We start from the raw sequence: 17,756 nt of genomic DNA on the forward strand, positions 1-17,756 counted from the left end.
ACGCTCTCCAGTCTCCAGCGCGCAACGCGCATCTTCAAGGGCTTGGCACGCTCTCCAGTCTCCAGCGCGCAACGCGCCTCTTCCATGGATCCTCGTGCTTGGCACACTCCTCCTCGCAGACGCACCCCGAGGCGTCTCTCGGTTCCGACGCGCACACCAAGGTGTGGCGCGCACTCTGTTCCTCGGCTCCGACAGCGGCTACCCGGTGGACGACACCCTCGCCACCGCCACTGTTCCGACGCGCACACCAAGGTGTGGCGCGCACTCTGTTCCTCGGCTCCGACGGCGGCTACCCGGTGGACGACACCCTCGCCACCGCCACTGTTCCGACGCGCACACCAAGGTGTGGCGCGCACTCTGTTCCTCGGCTCCGACAGCGCCTACCCGGTGGACGACACCCTCGCCACCGCCACTGTTCCGACGCGCACACCAAGGTGTGGCGCGCACTCTGTTCCTCGGCTCCGACAGCGGCTACCCGGTGGACGACACCCTCGCCACCGCCACTGTTCCAGCACTCTGTTCCTCGGCTCCGACAGCGGCTACCCGGTGGACGACACCCTCGCCACCGCCACTGTTCCAGCACTCTGTTCCTCGGCTCCGACAGTCGGCTACCCGGTGGACGACACCCTCGCCACCGCCACTGTTCCGACGCGCACACCAAGGTGTGGCGCGCACTCTGTTCCTCGGCTCCGACAGCGGCTACCCGGTGGACGACACCCTCGCCACCGCCACTGTTCCGACGCGCACACCAAGGTGTGGCGCGCACTCTGTTCCTCGGCTCCGACAGCGGCTACCCGGTGGACGACACCCTCGCCACCGCCACTGTTCCAGCACTCTGTTCCTCGGCTCCGACAGCGGCTACCCGGTGGACGACACCCTCGCCACCGCCACTGTTCCAGCACTCTGTTCCTCGGCTCCGACAGTCGGCTACCCGGTGGACGACACCCTCGCCACCGCCACTGTTCCAGCACTCTGTTCCTCGGCTCGGACAGCCAGCCACCCGGTGGCGATGCCCTCGCCCCGCTGCTGTCCCTGTACCTTTACGCATACGCCTGGGTGAGTTTTGATTGTGATGTCACTCACTCAGCGTAATGCTTTTGCCCCCGTTCCCGCTGCTGTCCCTGTACCTTTACGCATACGCCTGGGTGAGTTTTGATTGTGATGTCACTCACTCAGCGTAATGCCTCTTGCCCCCGTTCCCGCTGCTGTCCCTGTACCTTTACGCATACGCCTGGGTGAGTTTTGATTGTGATGTCACTCACTCAGCGTAATGCCTCTTGCCCCCGTCTCGCTGCTGTTCCTGTACCATTACGCATACGCCTGGGTGAGTTTTGATTGTGATGTCACTCACCCAGCGTATTGCCTCCTTTAGTTCTCACTTAGTTATTAGTTTGGACATTTCATCTCCCACTCTGTTTTGTTCTCTCGTGGATATTATTTTGGACATTTCATCTCCCACTGTGTGTTTGTTCACACGAAGATAGTATTTACTTTGTTACTTTGTTATTTGGACTGTTCTGCATCTGCTCTGTTTGTTTCCCTTTGAATATTAACCCTCTCCTCTGTTCTGCAGAGCGGCCCAGATGTTTTCCCACCAGTCCCCAGTTCCTCCCTGTCCCCAGCCCGCCTCCGCGGTTCTCTGTCCCCAGTTCCTCCCTGTTCCCCAGCCCGCCTCCGCGGGCCTCAGTCCCCTCTGTCACTAGTTCTCCCCTTTCTAGTTCCACCTAGTTCCTGGTCCCAAGTCCTCCCCTTCTTGTTCCACCTAGTTCCTTGTCCCTAGTTCTCCTAGTCCCCAGTTCTCCTGTTCCCTAGCACTCCTTGTCCCGACCTCTCCAAGTCTCTTGTTTTCCCCTAGCGTTCCTTTAACCTTCCCTTAGTGTTCCCTTTCCTGCCCGCCTCTTAAAGGCACCTTCCTTCCCCTCATATTATATTCCTGTATTTGTGATTCTCCCTTAAAGGGACAGTGCCCTTTTCCCTGTTTTTCCCTGTTGTTCAATAAATATCTGTTTCTTGGCAAACCATCATACCTGTCTTGTGTTGTGCGATTGGGGTCGGTTACAAACCATAACAGTACGACCCCACCAAATCGACGACCCCAGCCAGCACAGACGGTGTATGTTGAGTTTGCCTCCTTTTTTTTCTTGTTCCCTCTAGCTCCCCGGTTAGCCCTGTTAGCTTCCCTGTTAGCCCAGTTTAGCTTCCTTGTTAGTCCTGTTTAGCTCCCTTGTTAGCCTGTTACTCCCCTGTTTAGCTTGTTAGTCTCCCCGGTTAGCTCCCCTGTTTGCTTCCCGTTTTGCCCTGTTTGACCCCCCTGTAGCTAGCCATGCCCTGGCAGCTAACCCAGTCCCTCAGCAGAGCCCCTGTCTGCTAGCTTTGCCCCGGCTGCTAGCACAGCCTCTATGTTTATGCAGCCCTTGCTGCTGGCATGGGTCCTGTAGCTAGCCATGCCCTGGCAGCTAACCCAGTTTCCCTCTGCATGGCCCCGGTCTGCTAGCTTGGCCCCGGCTGTTAGCACAGCCTCTATGTTAATGCAGCCTTGCAGCTGGCATAGGCCCTGTAGCTAGCCAGGCCCAAGCAGCTGACCCGGTCCCTCTGCATGGCCTCCACTTTTTTGTGTAGCATCTCACACTGCTAGGACTGCCCCTTCAGCTAGCATGGTCAGTTTGCTCCCACTGCTAGGACTGCCTTTTCAGCTAGCAAGGTCAGTTTATCCCACTGCTAGGACTGCCCTTTCAGCTAGCTTGTGCTCTCATGCTGGTCCAGCCCTGTCTGCCAGCCTAGCTCCGGCAGCTTGCGCAGCCTCTATGTTGATGTAGCAGTACAGCTAGCATAGGCCCTGTAGCTATCAGTGCCCTGGCAGCTAACCTTCCCTCTGCTAGCCCTTTCCCGGTGCTTCCATGGTTACCCCTTAGCTACCCTGCTCGCCCCTCAGTTCCTCTAGACCAGTTGCTCTAGACCAGTTCTCTAGACCCAGTTCCTCTAGACCAGTTTCTCTAGACCAGTTCTCTAAACCAGTTCTCTAGACCAGTTCTCTTGCCCAGTTCGCTAGACTAGTTCTCTAGACCCAGTTCCTCTAGACCAGTTCCCCCAGTTGCCCCTCTGCTACCCTAGTTACCCCTCGGCGACCCTGTTTCTTTTGCTAGCCCCACTCTTGTGGTGGCTTCCCCTGCTGGCTTGGCCAGTACCTCTTGTTTTGCCCCCTGCCACTCTGTCTGTATTTGTTTTGGGTCGCCAGGTGGCTCCCGTTGAGGGGGGGGTACTGTGAGGTTTTGCCCGCTGCTCACCACCTTTTCTCTGTTTCTTTAAAGCCTACTGTTAGAAATTCCCTTCTCACTCACTCTCTCTAGCCCCCACCCTCTCGTTCTTTACTCTCGTTTACTCTCAGTGGCCACACCTGGACTATTATCAATTACCTCTCGCACCTGTGGTGGCAGGCTAATTAGTTCCCCTGTGGGCTTTAAATACCAGGGCTCTTCCCCTCGTTTCGGGTGGGGTCGTGTTGTATTCATGCTGAGTCATATTCTCTAACATCTAGACTCTTTCGGGAGATCCTCTGGTCTACCAATGCTGTATATGGATTTCTCCAGCCTTGAGATGTTTTGCTCCAGCCTTCGTCTGCTGTCGCCGTAGCCTGTGGAGGAAACTGTTCTGCGCTCCCTGTAACTTCCACGGGAGGCACCCCAGCGTTCCACTGCAGACCCCAGCGCAGCTGTTCGTCCTGACGCACATCTAGACCAACGCGCATCTTCCGGACCCTCGGGCTTGGCACGCTCTCCAGTCACCAGCGCACAACGCGCATCTGCAAGGGCTTGGCACGCTCTCCAGTCACCAGCGCGCAACGCGCATCTTCAAGGGCTTGGCACGCTCTCCAGTCTCCAGCGCGCAACGCGCATCTTCAAGGGCTTGGCACGCTCTCCAGTCTCCAGCGCGCAACGCGCATCTTCAAGGGCTTGGCACGCTCTCCAGTCTCCAGCGCGCAACGCGCATCTTCAAGGGCTTGGCACGCTCTCCAGTCTCCAGCGCGCAACGCGCATCTTCAAGGGCTTGGCACGCTCTCCAGTCTCCAGCGCGCAACGCGCCTCTTCCATGGATCCTCGTGCTTGGCACACTCCTCCTCGCAGACGCACCCCGAGGCGTCTCTCGGTTCCGACGCGCACACCAAGGTGTGGCGCGCACTCTGTTCCTCGGCTCCGACAGCGGCTACCCGGTGGACGACACCCTCGCCACCGCCACTGTTCCGACGCGCACACCAAGGTGTGGCGCGCACTCTGTTCCTCGGCTCCGACGGCGGCTACCCGGTGGACGACACCCTCGCCACCGCCACTGTTCCGACGCGCACACCAAGGTGTGGCGCGCACTCTGTTCCTCGGCTCCGACAGCGCCTACCCGGTGGACGACACCCTCGCCACCGCCACTGTTCCGACGCGCACACCAAGGTGTGGCGCGCACTCTGTTCCTCGGCTCCGACAGCGGCTACCCGGTGGACGACACCCTCGCCACCGCCACTGTTCCAGCACTCTGTTCCTCGGCTCCGACAGCGGCTACCCGGTGGACGACACCCTCGCCACCGCCACTGTTCCAGCACTCTGTTCCTCGGCTCCGACAGTCGGCTACCCGGTGGACGACACCCTCGCCACCGCCACTGTTCCGACGCGCACACCAAGGTGTGGCGCGCACTCTGTTCCTCGGCTCCGACAGCGGCTACCCGGTGGACGACACCCTCGCCACCGCCACTGTTCCGACGCGCACACCAAGGTGTGGCGCGCACTCTGTTCCTCGGCTCCGACAGCGGCTACCCGGTGGACGACACCCTCGCCACCGCCACTGTTCCAGCACTCTGTTCCTCGGCTCCGACAGCGGCTACCCGGTGGACGACACCCTCGCCACCGCCACTGTTCCAGCACTCTGTTCCTCGGCTCCGACAGTCGGCTACCCGGTGGACGACACCCTCGCCACCGCCACTGTTCCAGCACTCTGTTCCTCGGCTCGGACAGCCAGCCACCCGGTGGCGATGCCCTCGCCCCGCTGCTGTCCCTGTACCTTTACGCATACGCCTGGGTGAGTTTTGATTGTGATGTCACTCACTCAGCGTAATGCTTTTGCCCCCGTTCCCGCTGCTGTCCCTGTACCTTTACGCATACGCCTGGGTGAGTTTTGATTGTGATGTCACTCACTCAGCGTAATGCCTCTTGCCCCCGTTCCCGCTGCTGTCCCTGTACCTTTACGCATACGCCTGGGTGAGTTTTGATTGTGATGTCACTCACTCAGCGTAATGCCTCTTGCCCCCGTCTCGCTGCTGTTCCTGTACCATTACGCATACGCCTGGGTGAGTTTTGATTGTGATGTCACTCACCCAGCGTATTGCCTCCTTTAGTTCTCACTTAGTTATTAGTTTGGACATTTCATCTCCCACTCTGTTTTGTTCTCTCGTGGATATTATTTTGGACATTTCATCTCCCACTGTGTGTTTGTTCACACGAAGATAGTATTTACTTTGTTACTTTGTTATTTGGACTGTTCTGCATCTGCTCTGTTTGTTTCCCTTTGAATATTAACCCTCTCCTCTGTTCTGCAGAGCGGCCCAGATGTTTTCCCACCAGTCCCCAGTTCCTCCCTGTCCCCAGCCCGCCTCCGCGGTTCTCTGTCCCCAGTTCCTCCCTGTTCCCCAGCCCGCCTCCGCGGGCCTCAGTCCCCTCTGTCACTAGTTCTCCCCTTTCTAGTTCCACCTAGTTCCTGGTCCCAAGTCCTCCCCTTCTTGTTCCACCTAGTTCCTTGTCCCTAGTTCTCCTAGTCCCCAGTTCTCCTGTTCCCTAGCACTCCTTGTCCCGACCTCTCCAAGTCTCTTGTTTTCCCCTAGCGTTCCTTTAACCTTCCCTTAGTGTTCCCTTTCCTGCCCGCCTCTTAAAGGCACCTTCCTTCCCCTCATATTATATTCCTGTATTTGTGATTCTCCCTTAAAGGGACAGTGCCCTTTTCCCTGTTTTTCCCTGTTGTTCAATAAATATCTGTTTCTTGGCAAACCATCATACCTGTCTTGTGTTGTGCGATTGGGGTCGGTTACAAACCATAACAGTAACCTAAAGAGGAATGCCACCCATTTTAAGAACCCTGTGCCCTAGGACAGGCTCTACATTTTATGATTCCATAAATGTTTATGTGAGATTAGAGTAGATTCAAATGTATTGTCATCACACAGCACAAGTACAGTACAACGAAAAGAAGTTGGCATCAAACAGTTCAGTTCAAATGTAACCGCAAAGTGCATAACAATATACAATGTACAAGTGATTCAACTGGAGTATTTATAAATGAGTACTACTGAGTAATAATGCTAATCTGATGTATGTACACTGTTATAGTATTGTTATATACAGTGATACAAGTATACAAAACACTATGCTAGTAAGTCAGGAACTATACAGGGTAACATACAGTTTTGGCAAATATTAATAAGGTATTATAAAATGTTTTATTGTTAACTAAGTACATTTTTTCAATATAAGTCTAGTAATGTATGAATTAGTAAATAAAATATAGTATATTCTGATGAGTAAACAGGGGTGGGATTAAATAAGTGTATGCGTCTTCCCACTCCTTTTCAAATATGTAAATGAAAAAAATAATTTGAGTTTGACTTTTTAGTTTGTTCTTTTTTATTTTTTATTTTGTATATACATTTATTATTTGAATGGCTTAAGGCTATACATGTACTTGATGTTTGTTTGTTATGTTGCATATTTGAAATAAACTTCAATCAAATAAAAAATCAAGTCAAATACTGGCCAGTGGTATGACTAGTTAAAGTAGGTACGGGATATATACAGATATACTGTAGATATAGTATATACAGGTATGTAAAAAGGATTATATGCCGGCATATCCAGACAGATGTGGATGAATACAGTAAATATAAATATGTAAAATATACATACACAGTATATACAGCGTTATTGTACAGAGTAGGAGGTTTGACTGTGTCCTCCTGGGTCTCCAGAACGAGGTGCTGCTGTCCCGCCTCCTCCAGCACCCCAACCTGCTGACGGCACGCCTGGTGTTCAGCTCCTGCTGCCAGCTCTGGGTCCTCACACCACTCATGAGCTACGGTCTGACTGACTGCACTCTTTACCACCCCACCATCTGTCTTTGATGACTCTCTCTCTCTCTCTCTCTCTCTCTCTCTCTCTCTCTCTCTCTCTCTCTCTCTCTCTCTCTCTCTCTCTCTCTCTCTCTCTCTCTCTCTCTCTCTCTCTCTATCTCTATCTCTCTCTCTCTCTCTCTCTCTCCACTCATTCACTCTCTCTCTGTCTCTGTGTGTCTCTCTATCGCTCCACTCATTCACGCATTCACACCCTGTCTCTCTCTCTCTCTATTTCTCTCTCTCCACTCATTCGCTCTCTCTCTCTCTCTCTCTCTCTCTCTCTCTACTGAGTCTCTCTCTCTCTCTCTCTCTCTCTCTCTCTCTCTCTCTCTCTCTCTCTCTCTCTCTCTCTCTCTCTCTCTCTCTCTCTCTGTGTGTGTATGTGTGTGTGTGTGTGTGTGTGTCTCTCTCTCTCTCTCTCTCTCATTCTCTCTCTCCACTCATTCACTCTCTCCATTTTAGTTTCAGTTTCAGAACAAGCTCTACTAGCGTATGCTATTGCCAGAGCATTTCAGTACACCGTGAAACCACTAGTTTGTTAAGTTTACATTAGAAATACAGTACATACAAGTGAAACTCATATACTCTATCACTAGCACAATAACTATTCTAATCAGCAGATATTCTAATACTCTAAACTAAATGTCTAGCCTGCTGAGACTGTGACATCACGGTTGTGACTTTCACACCCTGTTCATCTGTCTAGTTCTCCAACTGTCAATAACAGTCAAACTAAATTAATGTGTGCAAAACAGTTCAGAGCCTCTATATGATGAATTGAAAATGGGGGACCCTGATGTAAACAAGACGAAAGTCTTTCTCTGGTCTGCATCCCCTTAACAATTGTGTGTATTGAGCTGTACTGTATTGTACCCATTCTGCAATCTGTTAATACAATTTTCAATCAATCAATCAAACCTCGGAGTATGTGTGAGATTATGTGCGAAATAAATATGCGCTGTTTTTTCGTGAAGTGGCCCTTTGACTGTCTAACCCAGTGGTCACCAACCTTTTTAAGCCCAAGATCATTTTTTTTGGTGAAGGCAAGATCTACCTATTAAAGCGTTGAGAGAAAAAGACAGCCAAGATTGTACTTTAAACTAAATTACTTTTATTTGCCTGTATTCTAATTACATGCAATGCTTTGGTCCAACATTAAAACGTCAAAGTAGAACTATTATGTACTTTCTCAGTCAGTGCTAAGTGCAGTCATCTTATGCAGCATCACTTTTCACATCAAAACAAAAGTAGAACTGTAATGTGGACTTTCTCATATTATTAACATTGACAAACATATTTACAATTAACATTTTATAAAGTAGAACTGTAATGTGTACTTTCTCAGTCAGTGCTAAGTGCAGTCAGTGCTAAGTGCAGCATCACTTTTCACATCAGAACAAAAGTAGAACTGTAATGTGGACTTTCTCATATTATTAACATTGACAAACATATTTACAATTAGCATTTTATAAAGTAGAACTGTAATGTGTACTTTCTCAGTCAGTGCTAAGTGCAGCATTATTTTCACATCAAAACAAACGTAGAACTGTATGTGTACTTTCTCAGTCAGTGCTAAGTGCAGCATCACTTTTCACATCAAAACAAAAGTCGAACTGTAATGTGGACTCTCAGGGTAAGATAATTTTTTTTTTTTTTTTTTTTGTTTTTTAAATAATTTTCATGGAAAGATCTACAGGGACAGTCTCAAAGATCGACCAGTCGATCAAGATCTACGGGTTGGTGACCACTGGTCTAACCCAATAGCTAGACAGCTTATACTTCTGGGATATGTAGGCGCTTAACCCTTTCACGACCACACTACAGAAGGTTAGCCCTTTCACTACCACACTACAGACGGTTAACCTTTCACTACCACACTACAGACGGTTAACCTTTCACTACCACACTACAGAAGCTTAACCCTTTCACTACCACACTACAGAAGGTTAACCCTTTCACTACCACACTACATACGGGTTAACCCTTTGTCGTGTGTCAGTGAAAGGGTTAACCTTCTGTATTGTCACAGTGAAAGGGTTAACCCTTTTGGTAGTGTGGTAGTGAAAGGGTTAAAGTGTTCCTTTAAGATGCTGTATATAGGTTCGATCCCAGCGCTCCACATTGCTTTCAGTTTAGCTGGTCGTCCGTACTAATACACATTGGCAGTATTAGGGGGTGGGAAACTGATGGGTGGGGATCGGGCGCTGTGGACAGCGACTCCTACAGGTCGGTTGGTGCGCCTGCGCAGTAAAATCAGGAAGCGATGGGTGGCGGCGCCCCTCCAAAGCGCAGACCCCTGACGCTGAAAGATCGCGCCGCGCAGGTGAAAAGATGCGACTGCTGTTACCTCGAGTATCGGAGGGGACTCGTGCTATGTATGACTTAGTCCACATTGCAGCCGGCTTGTGGGAGGCAAGAAACAGCGTTCGAGACAGGGGAGGGTTGAATTGGATGATACGAAATTGGGATGGGAGAAAAAAATTGAAAATGGGAGGAAAAAGTGGATTAAAAAAAAAATGCTGTATATCTATTTTCAGAGAGAGAGAGAGAGAGAGAGAGAGAGAGAGAGAGAGAGAGAGAGAGAGACTCAGTAGTCTACTATGTTGTCTCCCCCCCCCCCCCAGGCTCAGCAGACGCCCTCCTGAGGACCTACTTCCCAGATGGGATGAGTGAGTCCCTGATAGCCTACCTCCTCTACGGTGTGCTGAAGGCTCTGGAGTACCTACACCGCATGGGCTACGTCCACAGGTCAGCGGGACAATTACCCGTGCACTACCACACCACAGAAGGTTAACCTTTCACTACCACAACCGTCTGTATAGTGTGGTAGTGAAAGGGTTAACCCTTTGTCGTGTGGCAGTGAAAGGGTTAACCCTCTGTGTTACAAAGGGTCAGATTAAACCGAATATATATATTTATTACTTGAGATATATTGTATCATATTTGTATATCGTCTGATATCCCTTGTATATTCTTTGTACATATATACACGGAATATCCCTTTACCTAGGTACAAGCCAGACCATAATATTCGTTCTCCTATTGGACAGCGACCCCTAGGCGCCAACGACCATACCCCCAATGGCGAGTTCAAAGCCACCGCCAAGGCTTGTCTCAACATGTCCAGGTTTGCGCAGTAATACGAGACAGAACTGAGGTTGGCACTAGATAATTCACCTTACGTATAAATACGGCGCAGGTGGATACAGCAGCACTTAGTCCACAGTTCATTCAGTTCATCATTCGTTCAAAGTAACGTATCGTCTTACCAAAACGTTAAAGCCTTCACCACGAGTCAACGACCAAGTGAAGTGAGCAACCTTGCGTCTAAATAGAGCACTTAGAACCGCGTGCGAATAGGATAGTAAAAGTGTCAGAGCTTAGTGAAATAACGTCAAGTTCGACCTAGTTAAATGTGAAGTACCGTGCACAGGAGAATCTACACCGGCGAATGCAGAGCCTTTTCCGGCTGGATTATATTGCTTTTGGTACTGTGGCTGCTGGAGCAGAGAACCGTCTACCCCACTGCTGTGTGGGATCTACCCGTGAGGAGCATCACTCGAGCCCGTCTCTAGGAAGAGGCTGGCTGGCTTTCATCTATGCTGTCGCGCATACTTGAATTATAGCTGCTGCTTTTGTCTGCCGATCGAGGGGAGTATATGTACCGACTCCCGTAGCTGGAGCTTATTGATTCCCCGTTGATCCAGACTTTTGCTCCCGAACATTCCTCTCCCCTGCTGGCTTACAACCGGAGGGAACCCCCTTAGTATCTCCAGCTGACCACGAGTGTGCCTTATGTAATTCTTACGCTACAGGTGGTATTCAATTATACCCATCTTAATATGCTCATGGATTTACGCTCTTGACCTACTTAAGTGTTCTTCGCCATATAAGCGCAATTCATATTCTCATGTTGTAACCTATTGTTGCTTGCTATAATAATAAATCCCTCAAAATAGAACTTTAGTGTCATTGAAGTATTCTTGTGTGGGTGTTCACCATATATACCGTGTACTGTATGGCCAGTAATTAAAGTACATAACTAAGTAGTGGTTTAATAATACCATACTCTCAATACAGTCAGGGAATTGTACCCCTCAGTTACAATTGGTCCTTCGAGCCGGAGGGTATCAGTGTAATATCTAATATAATATTGATATTAACCATGGCCAGCGGTGAACACTCCCCAAGCAGCTCCCCCGAGCTAGAACGCCCGCAGTGCAGACGTCAGCCACCTCCCTATCTAGAGGCATACGCTGTCAGTCTAATACCTAGCTTTATAAAGACGTTAAATGCGGATAAAATAAATAAAGCGGATAGTCAAAGCATGTCAAATCCTACCGACCAGACGACCCTGCCAGTAGAGACCCCAGTGGGTTCTAACGAAACTGACCAAGCCCACGGGGGGGACCAGGGGGGACATGACATGACTATACCCCCAGACAACGTCAACAGGACCACGGTCCCCGGAGAGCTCCAGGATAAAGAAAGCGCTCCAGGGACAGAACCCGACCCACTACCAGAAGAGAAGCGCGCCCAGGAGACGGACCTCGAGGCGCGCCCAGAGAACAGATCTCCAACGAGCACTACCAGAAGCCGATCACCTCCGTCAGTGTCTTCCCCCAGCGAAGCGGACAAGATGCTGGCGCAGGCATTCATCGCCACCCTGGCAGCCTCCACAGAACGCGATCGACTTCAAGCGCAACAACTAAGTGAGCGCGAACATTCTACCATGGAAAGAGAACGCCTCCAGGCTCAACAGACGAGCGAGCGCGAACAAGCTGCAGACCAACGAGAGCGCCTTCACGCGCAACTCCAAGCGCAAGCCCTTAGTGAACGCGAACATTCTGCAACCGAGCGAGAGCGCTTCCAGGCGCAACAAAGGAGTGAAGACGACCGCATAAGACTGGAGACCAGACGCCTTCAGACGGAAGAGAACATCGAAAGAGGCCGCGCCGATGCACAGCACGCCGCCGCCAATGCACAGCGCGACGCCGCCAATGCACAGCTCCACGCCGCCGGAGCAGAGCGCGACCGGCTGCAGGCGCAGATGGTAGAACAATTGATCGCCATGGCGACACCCCCTCTCTCCGCACGGAGCTCCCGGAGATCATCACGACAAGGGTCTAGGGCACATTCCCCTACCCGACCAAGCGACCCGGGACCCCGCCAACAGGAGGATCCTGTCCACGTCTCCGAACCCCCTCCCCGACCGGTCCATACGAGACCCAGCAACCGGGAAGAACCGGCCTACGTCGCCGAGAGACTGACTAGAAGACTCCAGGACCTAGCAGAGGAAGAGGAAGAGGAAGAGGAGGCCCAGTACAGCCCCGACCAGCAGCAACGTACTCTGGACCAGGAGGCCCAGTACAGCCCAGACGTCAGCCCGGAGCCACGGCACTACAAACCCCCGACCCAACTCACGGGTGAGTTTGACGTACAGTCAGCCCCGAGGAACAGCACCTGGGTACCCGGGCTTTGGTACCCACCAAGTACCAGCCCACGACGACGCGTACGGGGAGACTCGCCCAGGAGGCCTCTCCCCCAACGCTCACCGATGTGCCAGCCATCCATGGCATCGTACCTTGGCACACCGACGTTCCCAGACTTTACGCGCGAGGACAGAGCACAGTACACGGAATTACGGATGTGCTTGGAGACTATGATGTCCGACGTCCCTGATGAGACGTACAAATATGCTATCCTCCTCAAGCACCTGAAGGTGCCCAGAGCGCATAATATAGCGCTGGCATATTCCAACTCAAGTACCCCATACACCGCGGCTCTAGTAGCCCTTGACCAGCGTTATGGACGCATATGGGACTACGTGATACAGGAAATAAGAGATATCGACCGCCTCCCCCCAGCCAGAGACAATAGAGCATTGGATGACCTCTCTATCAAGGTACAGTCCCTGGTAGGGATGCTGGGGTCCCAAAAGGAGAAAGGGATATATGAACTGTATGCTAACTCTAATGTAGAACGAATATTAGAGAAGCTCCCTCCAGCCCGCCAAGAGCGCTTTCGGCGGCAGAGAGACCACCGCCACCCCAACGGCTCAGAGGCATCCCTCCTAGACCTATCTGATTTCCTCGCCAGGGAGGTCAGCAGCCTACGACTGGACACGTTCGTGTGGAGTGGACCAAGCCCAAGACCAGGACCTCGGGGATCAAATGATAACCGCCGGTCGGTGACCGTTATGCACCAAGCCGAATCAGTACCGCAGCACAAGAACCACAACACCCCCTCGACGAAAGAGGAGTGGAAGATTGAATGCCAGTACTGTGAAGGGGAACATCGGCTGTATCAATGTGACACTTTCAAGAAGCTGACCACGGACGAGGTGAGTCAGTGGATCAAAGACCACCGCCGCTGCTTCCGCTGCGCGCGCAGCCATATGGCAGCTGAGTGCCGTTTGAAGAAGAAGTGCAGCAGGTGCGGCGGCGCCCACTTGGAGGTCCTGCATGACATCAACAGGCGTCCGCCAGGACAACAAAGTGGGGCCGTCACGGTAATGTACCAGGCCGAGGCGGTGGCACCAGTACCGAAGATCCACCAGACCGCCCCCTGCTGTACCTACTGCGACGGCGGACACTGGCTGGCACAGTGCGCCGAATATAAGACACTGAACCCCGTCCAAGTTGACCAGTGGCGTGAGGCGGCCCAGGCGGGCGCCGCTTACCGCGCAGCACTGTGCGGGGCCCACCAGCAAAGATTAACTAAATAAGGCAACCGGCCAACAGGAGTGCTCCACATAGACCAGCATAGCGAGACCCCCCGAGTGCTCATCAAACTGGTCAGAGTGCTCCTGAGCTACGAGGACAAGGTCCTGGACACTTACGCCGTCCTAGACGATGGGTCTGAAAAGACTCTCCTCCTCGCTTCCGCCGCAGCCCAGCTGGGTCTGCGGGGTGCCAAAGGAACAATGACAATACGTACCATCAGAAGAGACCAGAAGACCATAAAGGGTGAAAATGTCTCCTTCAAGATAGCAGCGGTGGACCAGCCCGAGAAGCAGTATAGTATCACTAACGTCTTCACCAGCCACGACATAGGCCTGTCACAGTACACCTACCCCATCCCACAGCTGATGGCGAAGTACGTGCACCTACGCAGACTACCTATACCGCTTATCGACGGCGCCACACCGACCCTGCTCATCGGCTCCGACCACGCGGACCTCATTCTCCCAATTGAGGCGGCCCACATCGGACCCAAAGGATGCCCAGTCACGGTTCAGACCCGACTGGGGTGGACGCTCCAGGGCCCCCTCTACGGACTTGATAGTAAACCCACGTCTACACGCTGCCTGCACACAAAGGTGAGCGACACCGGCCACTCTCTCGTACAGCCCGTTGAGAGGCTATTGACATTAGGCGAGAGGCCTGTGAGAGAACCGTGGGCACAAGAGGGAGTTCCGAACTCCACCCCCCTCAGCTGCGCTCCAGACGTAGCTGACCTCGAACCCAGCACCCCAAGCGACTCCTTGATGGGGCGGCCGGAACCGGCCCCTCCTCAGACGGGGTACAGACCAAACAAGAGGAACAGACGGAGGATGTGGAGGCACAGCCAAGCACAGATCAAAGCAGTCTCAGGCCCGCTTCCTCCTAAGCCCCCCTCCATCCCGTCCAGCCCGTCAGAAGCGGGTCAAGGACAGGGACAACTTAAAAGTGGACACAATCGTCATGATCATAGACCAGTCACTACCCCGAGCTGCGTGGCCGGCCGGCCGCGTAAGCAAAGTGATCACTGGTGCCGACGGAAAGGTCAGAGCATACACCCGACCCGTGGCGAGGCTGATAGAGTTGCCAAGGCTCCCTGACTCCCTTGCTGACGATCATGACCCACTGACTTTGTGAATTGCCCTACTCCTCACAACGGACATTGAGTAGTGGACAAGACGGTTAATCTGTCTCTGTTTATCTAATTAGGTGCGGACTAATTAGGAGGCGGCTGTTACAAAGGGTCAGATTAAACCGAATATATATATTTATTACTTGAGATATATTGTATAATATTTGTATATCGTCTGATATCCCTTGTATATTCTTTGTACATATACACGGAATATCCCTTTACCTAGGTACAAGCCAGACCATAATATTCGTTCTCCTATTGGACAGCGACCCCTAGGCGCCAACGACCATACCCCCAATGGCGAGTTCAAAGCCACCGCCAAGGCTTGTCTCAACATGTCCAGGTTTGCGCAGTAATACGAGACAGAACTGAGGTTGGCACTAGATAATTCACCTTACGTATAAATACGGCGCAGGTGGATACAGCAGCACTTAGTCCACAGTTCATTCAGTTCATCATTCGTTCAAAGTAACGTATCGTCTTACCAAAACGTTAAAGCCTTCACCACGAGTCAACGACCAAGTGAAGTGAGCAACCTTGCGTCTAAATAGAGCACTTAGAACCGCGTGCGAATAGGATAGTAAAAGTGTCAGAGCTTAGTGAAATAACGTCAAGTTCGACCTAGTTAAATGTGAAGTACCGTGCACAGGAGAATCTACACCGGCGAATGCAGAGCCTTTTCCGGCTGGATTATATTGCTTTTGGTACTGTGGCTGCTGGAGCAGAGAACCGTCTACCCCACTGCTGTGTGGGATCTACCCGTGAGGAGCATCACTCGAGCCCGTCTCTAGGAAGAGGCTGGCTGGCTTTCATCTATGCTGTCGCGCATACTTGGATTATAGCTGCTGCTTTTGTCTGCCGATCGAGGGGAGTATATGTACCGACTCCCGTGGCTGGAGCTTATTGATTCCCCGTTGATCCAGACTTTTGCTCCCGAACATTCCTCTCCCCTGCAGGCTTACAACCGGAGGGAACCCCCTTAGTATCTCCAGCTGACCACGAGTGTGCCTTATGTAATTCTTACGCTACAGGTGGTATTCAATTATACCCATCTTAATATGCTCATGGACTTACGCTCTTGACCTACTTAAGTGTTCTTCGCCATATAAGCACAATTCATATTCTCATGTTGCTATAATAATAAATCCCTCAAAATAGAACTTTAGTGTCATTGAAGTATTCTTGTGTGGGTGTTCACCATATATACCGTGTACTGTATGGCCAGTAATTAAAGTACATAACTAAGTAGTGGTTTAATAATACCATACTCTCAATACAGTCAGGGAATTGTACCCCTCAGTTACACTCTGTATTGTCACAGTGACAGGGTTAAGAGACCCTTTCGCTAGCTTTAGTGGACCATTGTGATTCTTTTCAACCTAGAAAAGGATGATGTTACTTTTGTTCATATTACAAAGTCAAAGTCAACTTTATTGTCAGTTTTCCATTTGTGTAAGACATACAGAAATTTTGTATTATGTTCCCCCCCTTCCCACGGTGTATATAAAAAGTTATGTTTCATCTGTCTGAGCGCTTCCGCTCCAGCCTTATTGGGATTTATTTGTCATTCGTGCGCCAAGAGTTTAATTTATTTTTCTTGAAAACAAATAAAACTCTTGACTTGACCTATTGCGTGCGCGTTGAAAAACTTCCATGCACCTGCATTCGCCTGTGGGGAACCCTGATGTAAACAAGACGGAAGTCTTTCTCTGGTCTGCATCCCCTTAACAATTGTGTGTATTGAGCCGTACTGTATTGTACCCATTCTGCAATCTGTTAATACAATTTTCAATCAATCAATCAATCACGACCGCAGCAGACTGCAGAGAGTGGCTCGATCAGCCGAACGCACCATCGGAGGTGGGCTTCCCACTCTCCAGGACATTTACACCAGGCGTTGCAGAGCCAAGGCTAAGAGAATAGTCAAAGACTCTAGCCACCCGAACAACTGCCTCTTTGCACTGCTGCGGTCGGTCAGGCGAGCGCTACCGGAGTCTCAATGACTCACTCTGTGCAACACTAACCCAACCATCTACATTCATTGCACACACATCCACACGCACACACTCACTTTAAACAAACACTCACCTTTAACATTCACTTTAGACACTTTGAACACTTTTAACACCACACCATATTTTATCTATTTATTACAAACATATTTGCACTACATCCATACCTCATTTTAGCAGAAAGTTTGCATTTTGTACCTCATTGTTTGCATTTTGTACTTAATTTTGTACTTTAGGTTGTACTTTAGTTTGTATATTGTATATTATTTTGTATAGTCTTTGGACTTTATTCTTTTTGCTTATTTTACTGTATGAAGCACATTCTCAGGGGGCTCATACAGAACCAAGCATTTCACTGTAATGTACATGTACTTTATGTGTGACAAATAAAACAAAACTTGAAACTTCAGCAGAAAGCTATCCGGCTGCAAGCTAGCCTAGCTTAGCACAAATGAATGGAAGCGGATACGGACCAGCTAGCTTTGTATTTTATTTTTTTATTATTTTTTAAACAAACACATAAACAAACATGACAACACAAGATTAGATATACAAGCATTAATTAACAGTGCACGGACCAGCTAGCTTATACTTTCTAAGAGTATAAGAGTAACTACTTTAGGCGCTTTGGCGGCTATTGGACCCCGTTTAGATGGAGCCCAAATTAGAAACATCCTGCAATGAAAAAAATTATACATTATCCTGTCCTTTCTCCACCTCCCCTCCACTGATCCTCCTCTCTCCACCTC

The 17,756-nt window shown here is 50.7% G+C and overlaps 1 protein-coding gene across 1 annotated transcript in view; it reads left to right on the plus strand.

The window, feature by feature from the left end:
* Positions 1-17,756, plus strand: part of stradb (STE20 related adaptor beta) — a 50,316-nt gene that overhangs the window by 9,936 nt on the left and 22,624 nt on the right. Inside the window, exons 6-7 of the mRNA XM_084319145.1 lie at positions 6,995-7,103; positions 9,763-9,886. Of these exons, the coding sequence (XP_084175271.1) occupies positions 6,995-7,103; positions 9,763-9,886 (233 nt within the window). The remainder of the gene's footprint in view (positions 1-6,994; positions 7,104-9,762; positions 9,887-17,756) is intronic.

Source organism: Notolepis coatsorum (assembly GCF_963971535.1).
Source record: "Notolepis coatsorum genome assembly, chromosome: 1".
Classification (NCBI taxonomy): domain Eukaryota; kingdom Metazoa; phylum Chordata; class Actinopteri; order Aulopiformes; family Paralepididae; genus Notolepis; species Notolepis coatsorum.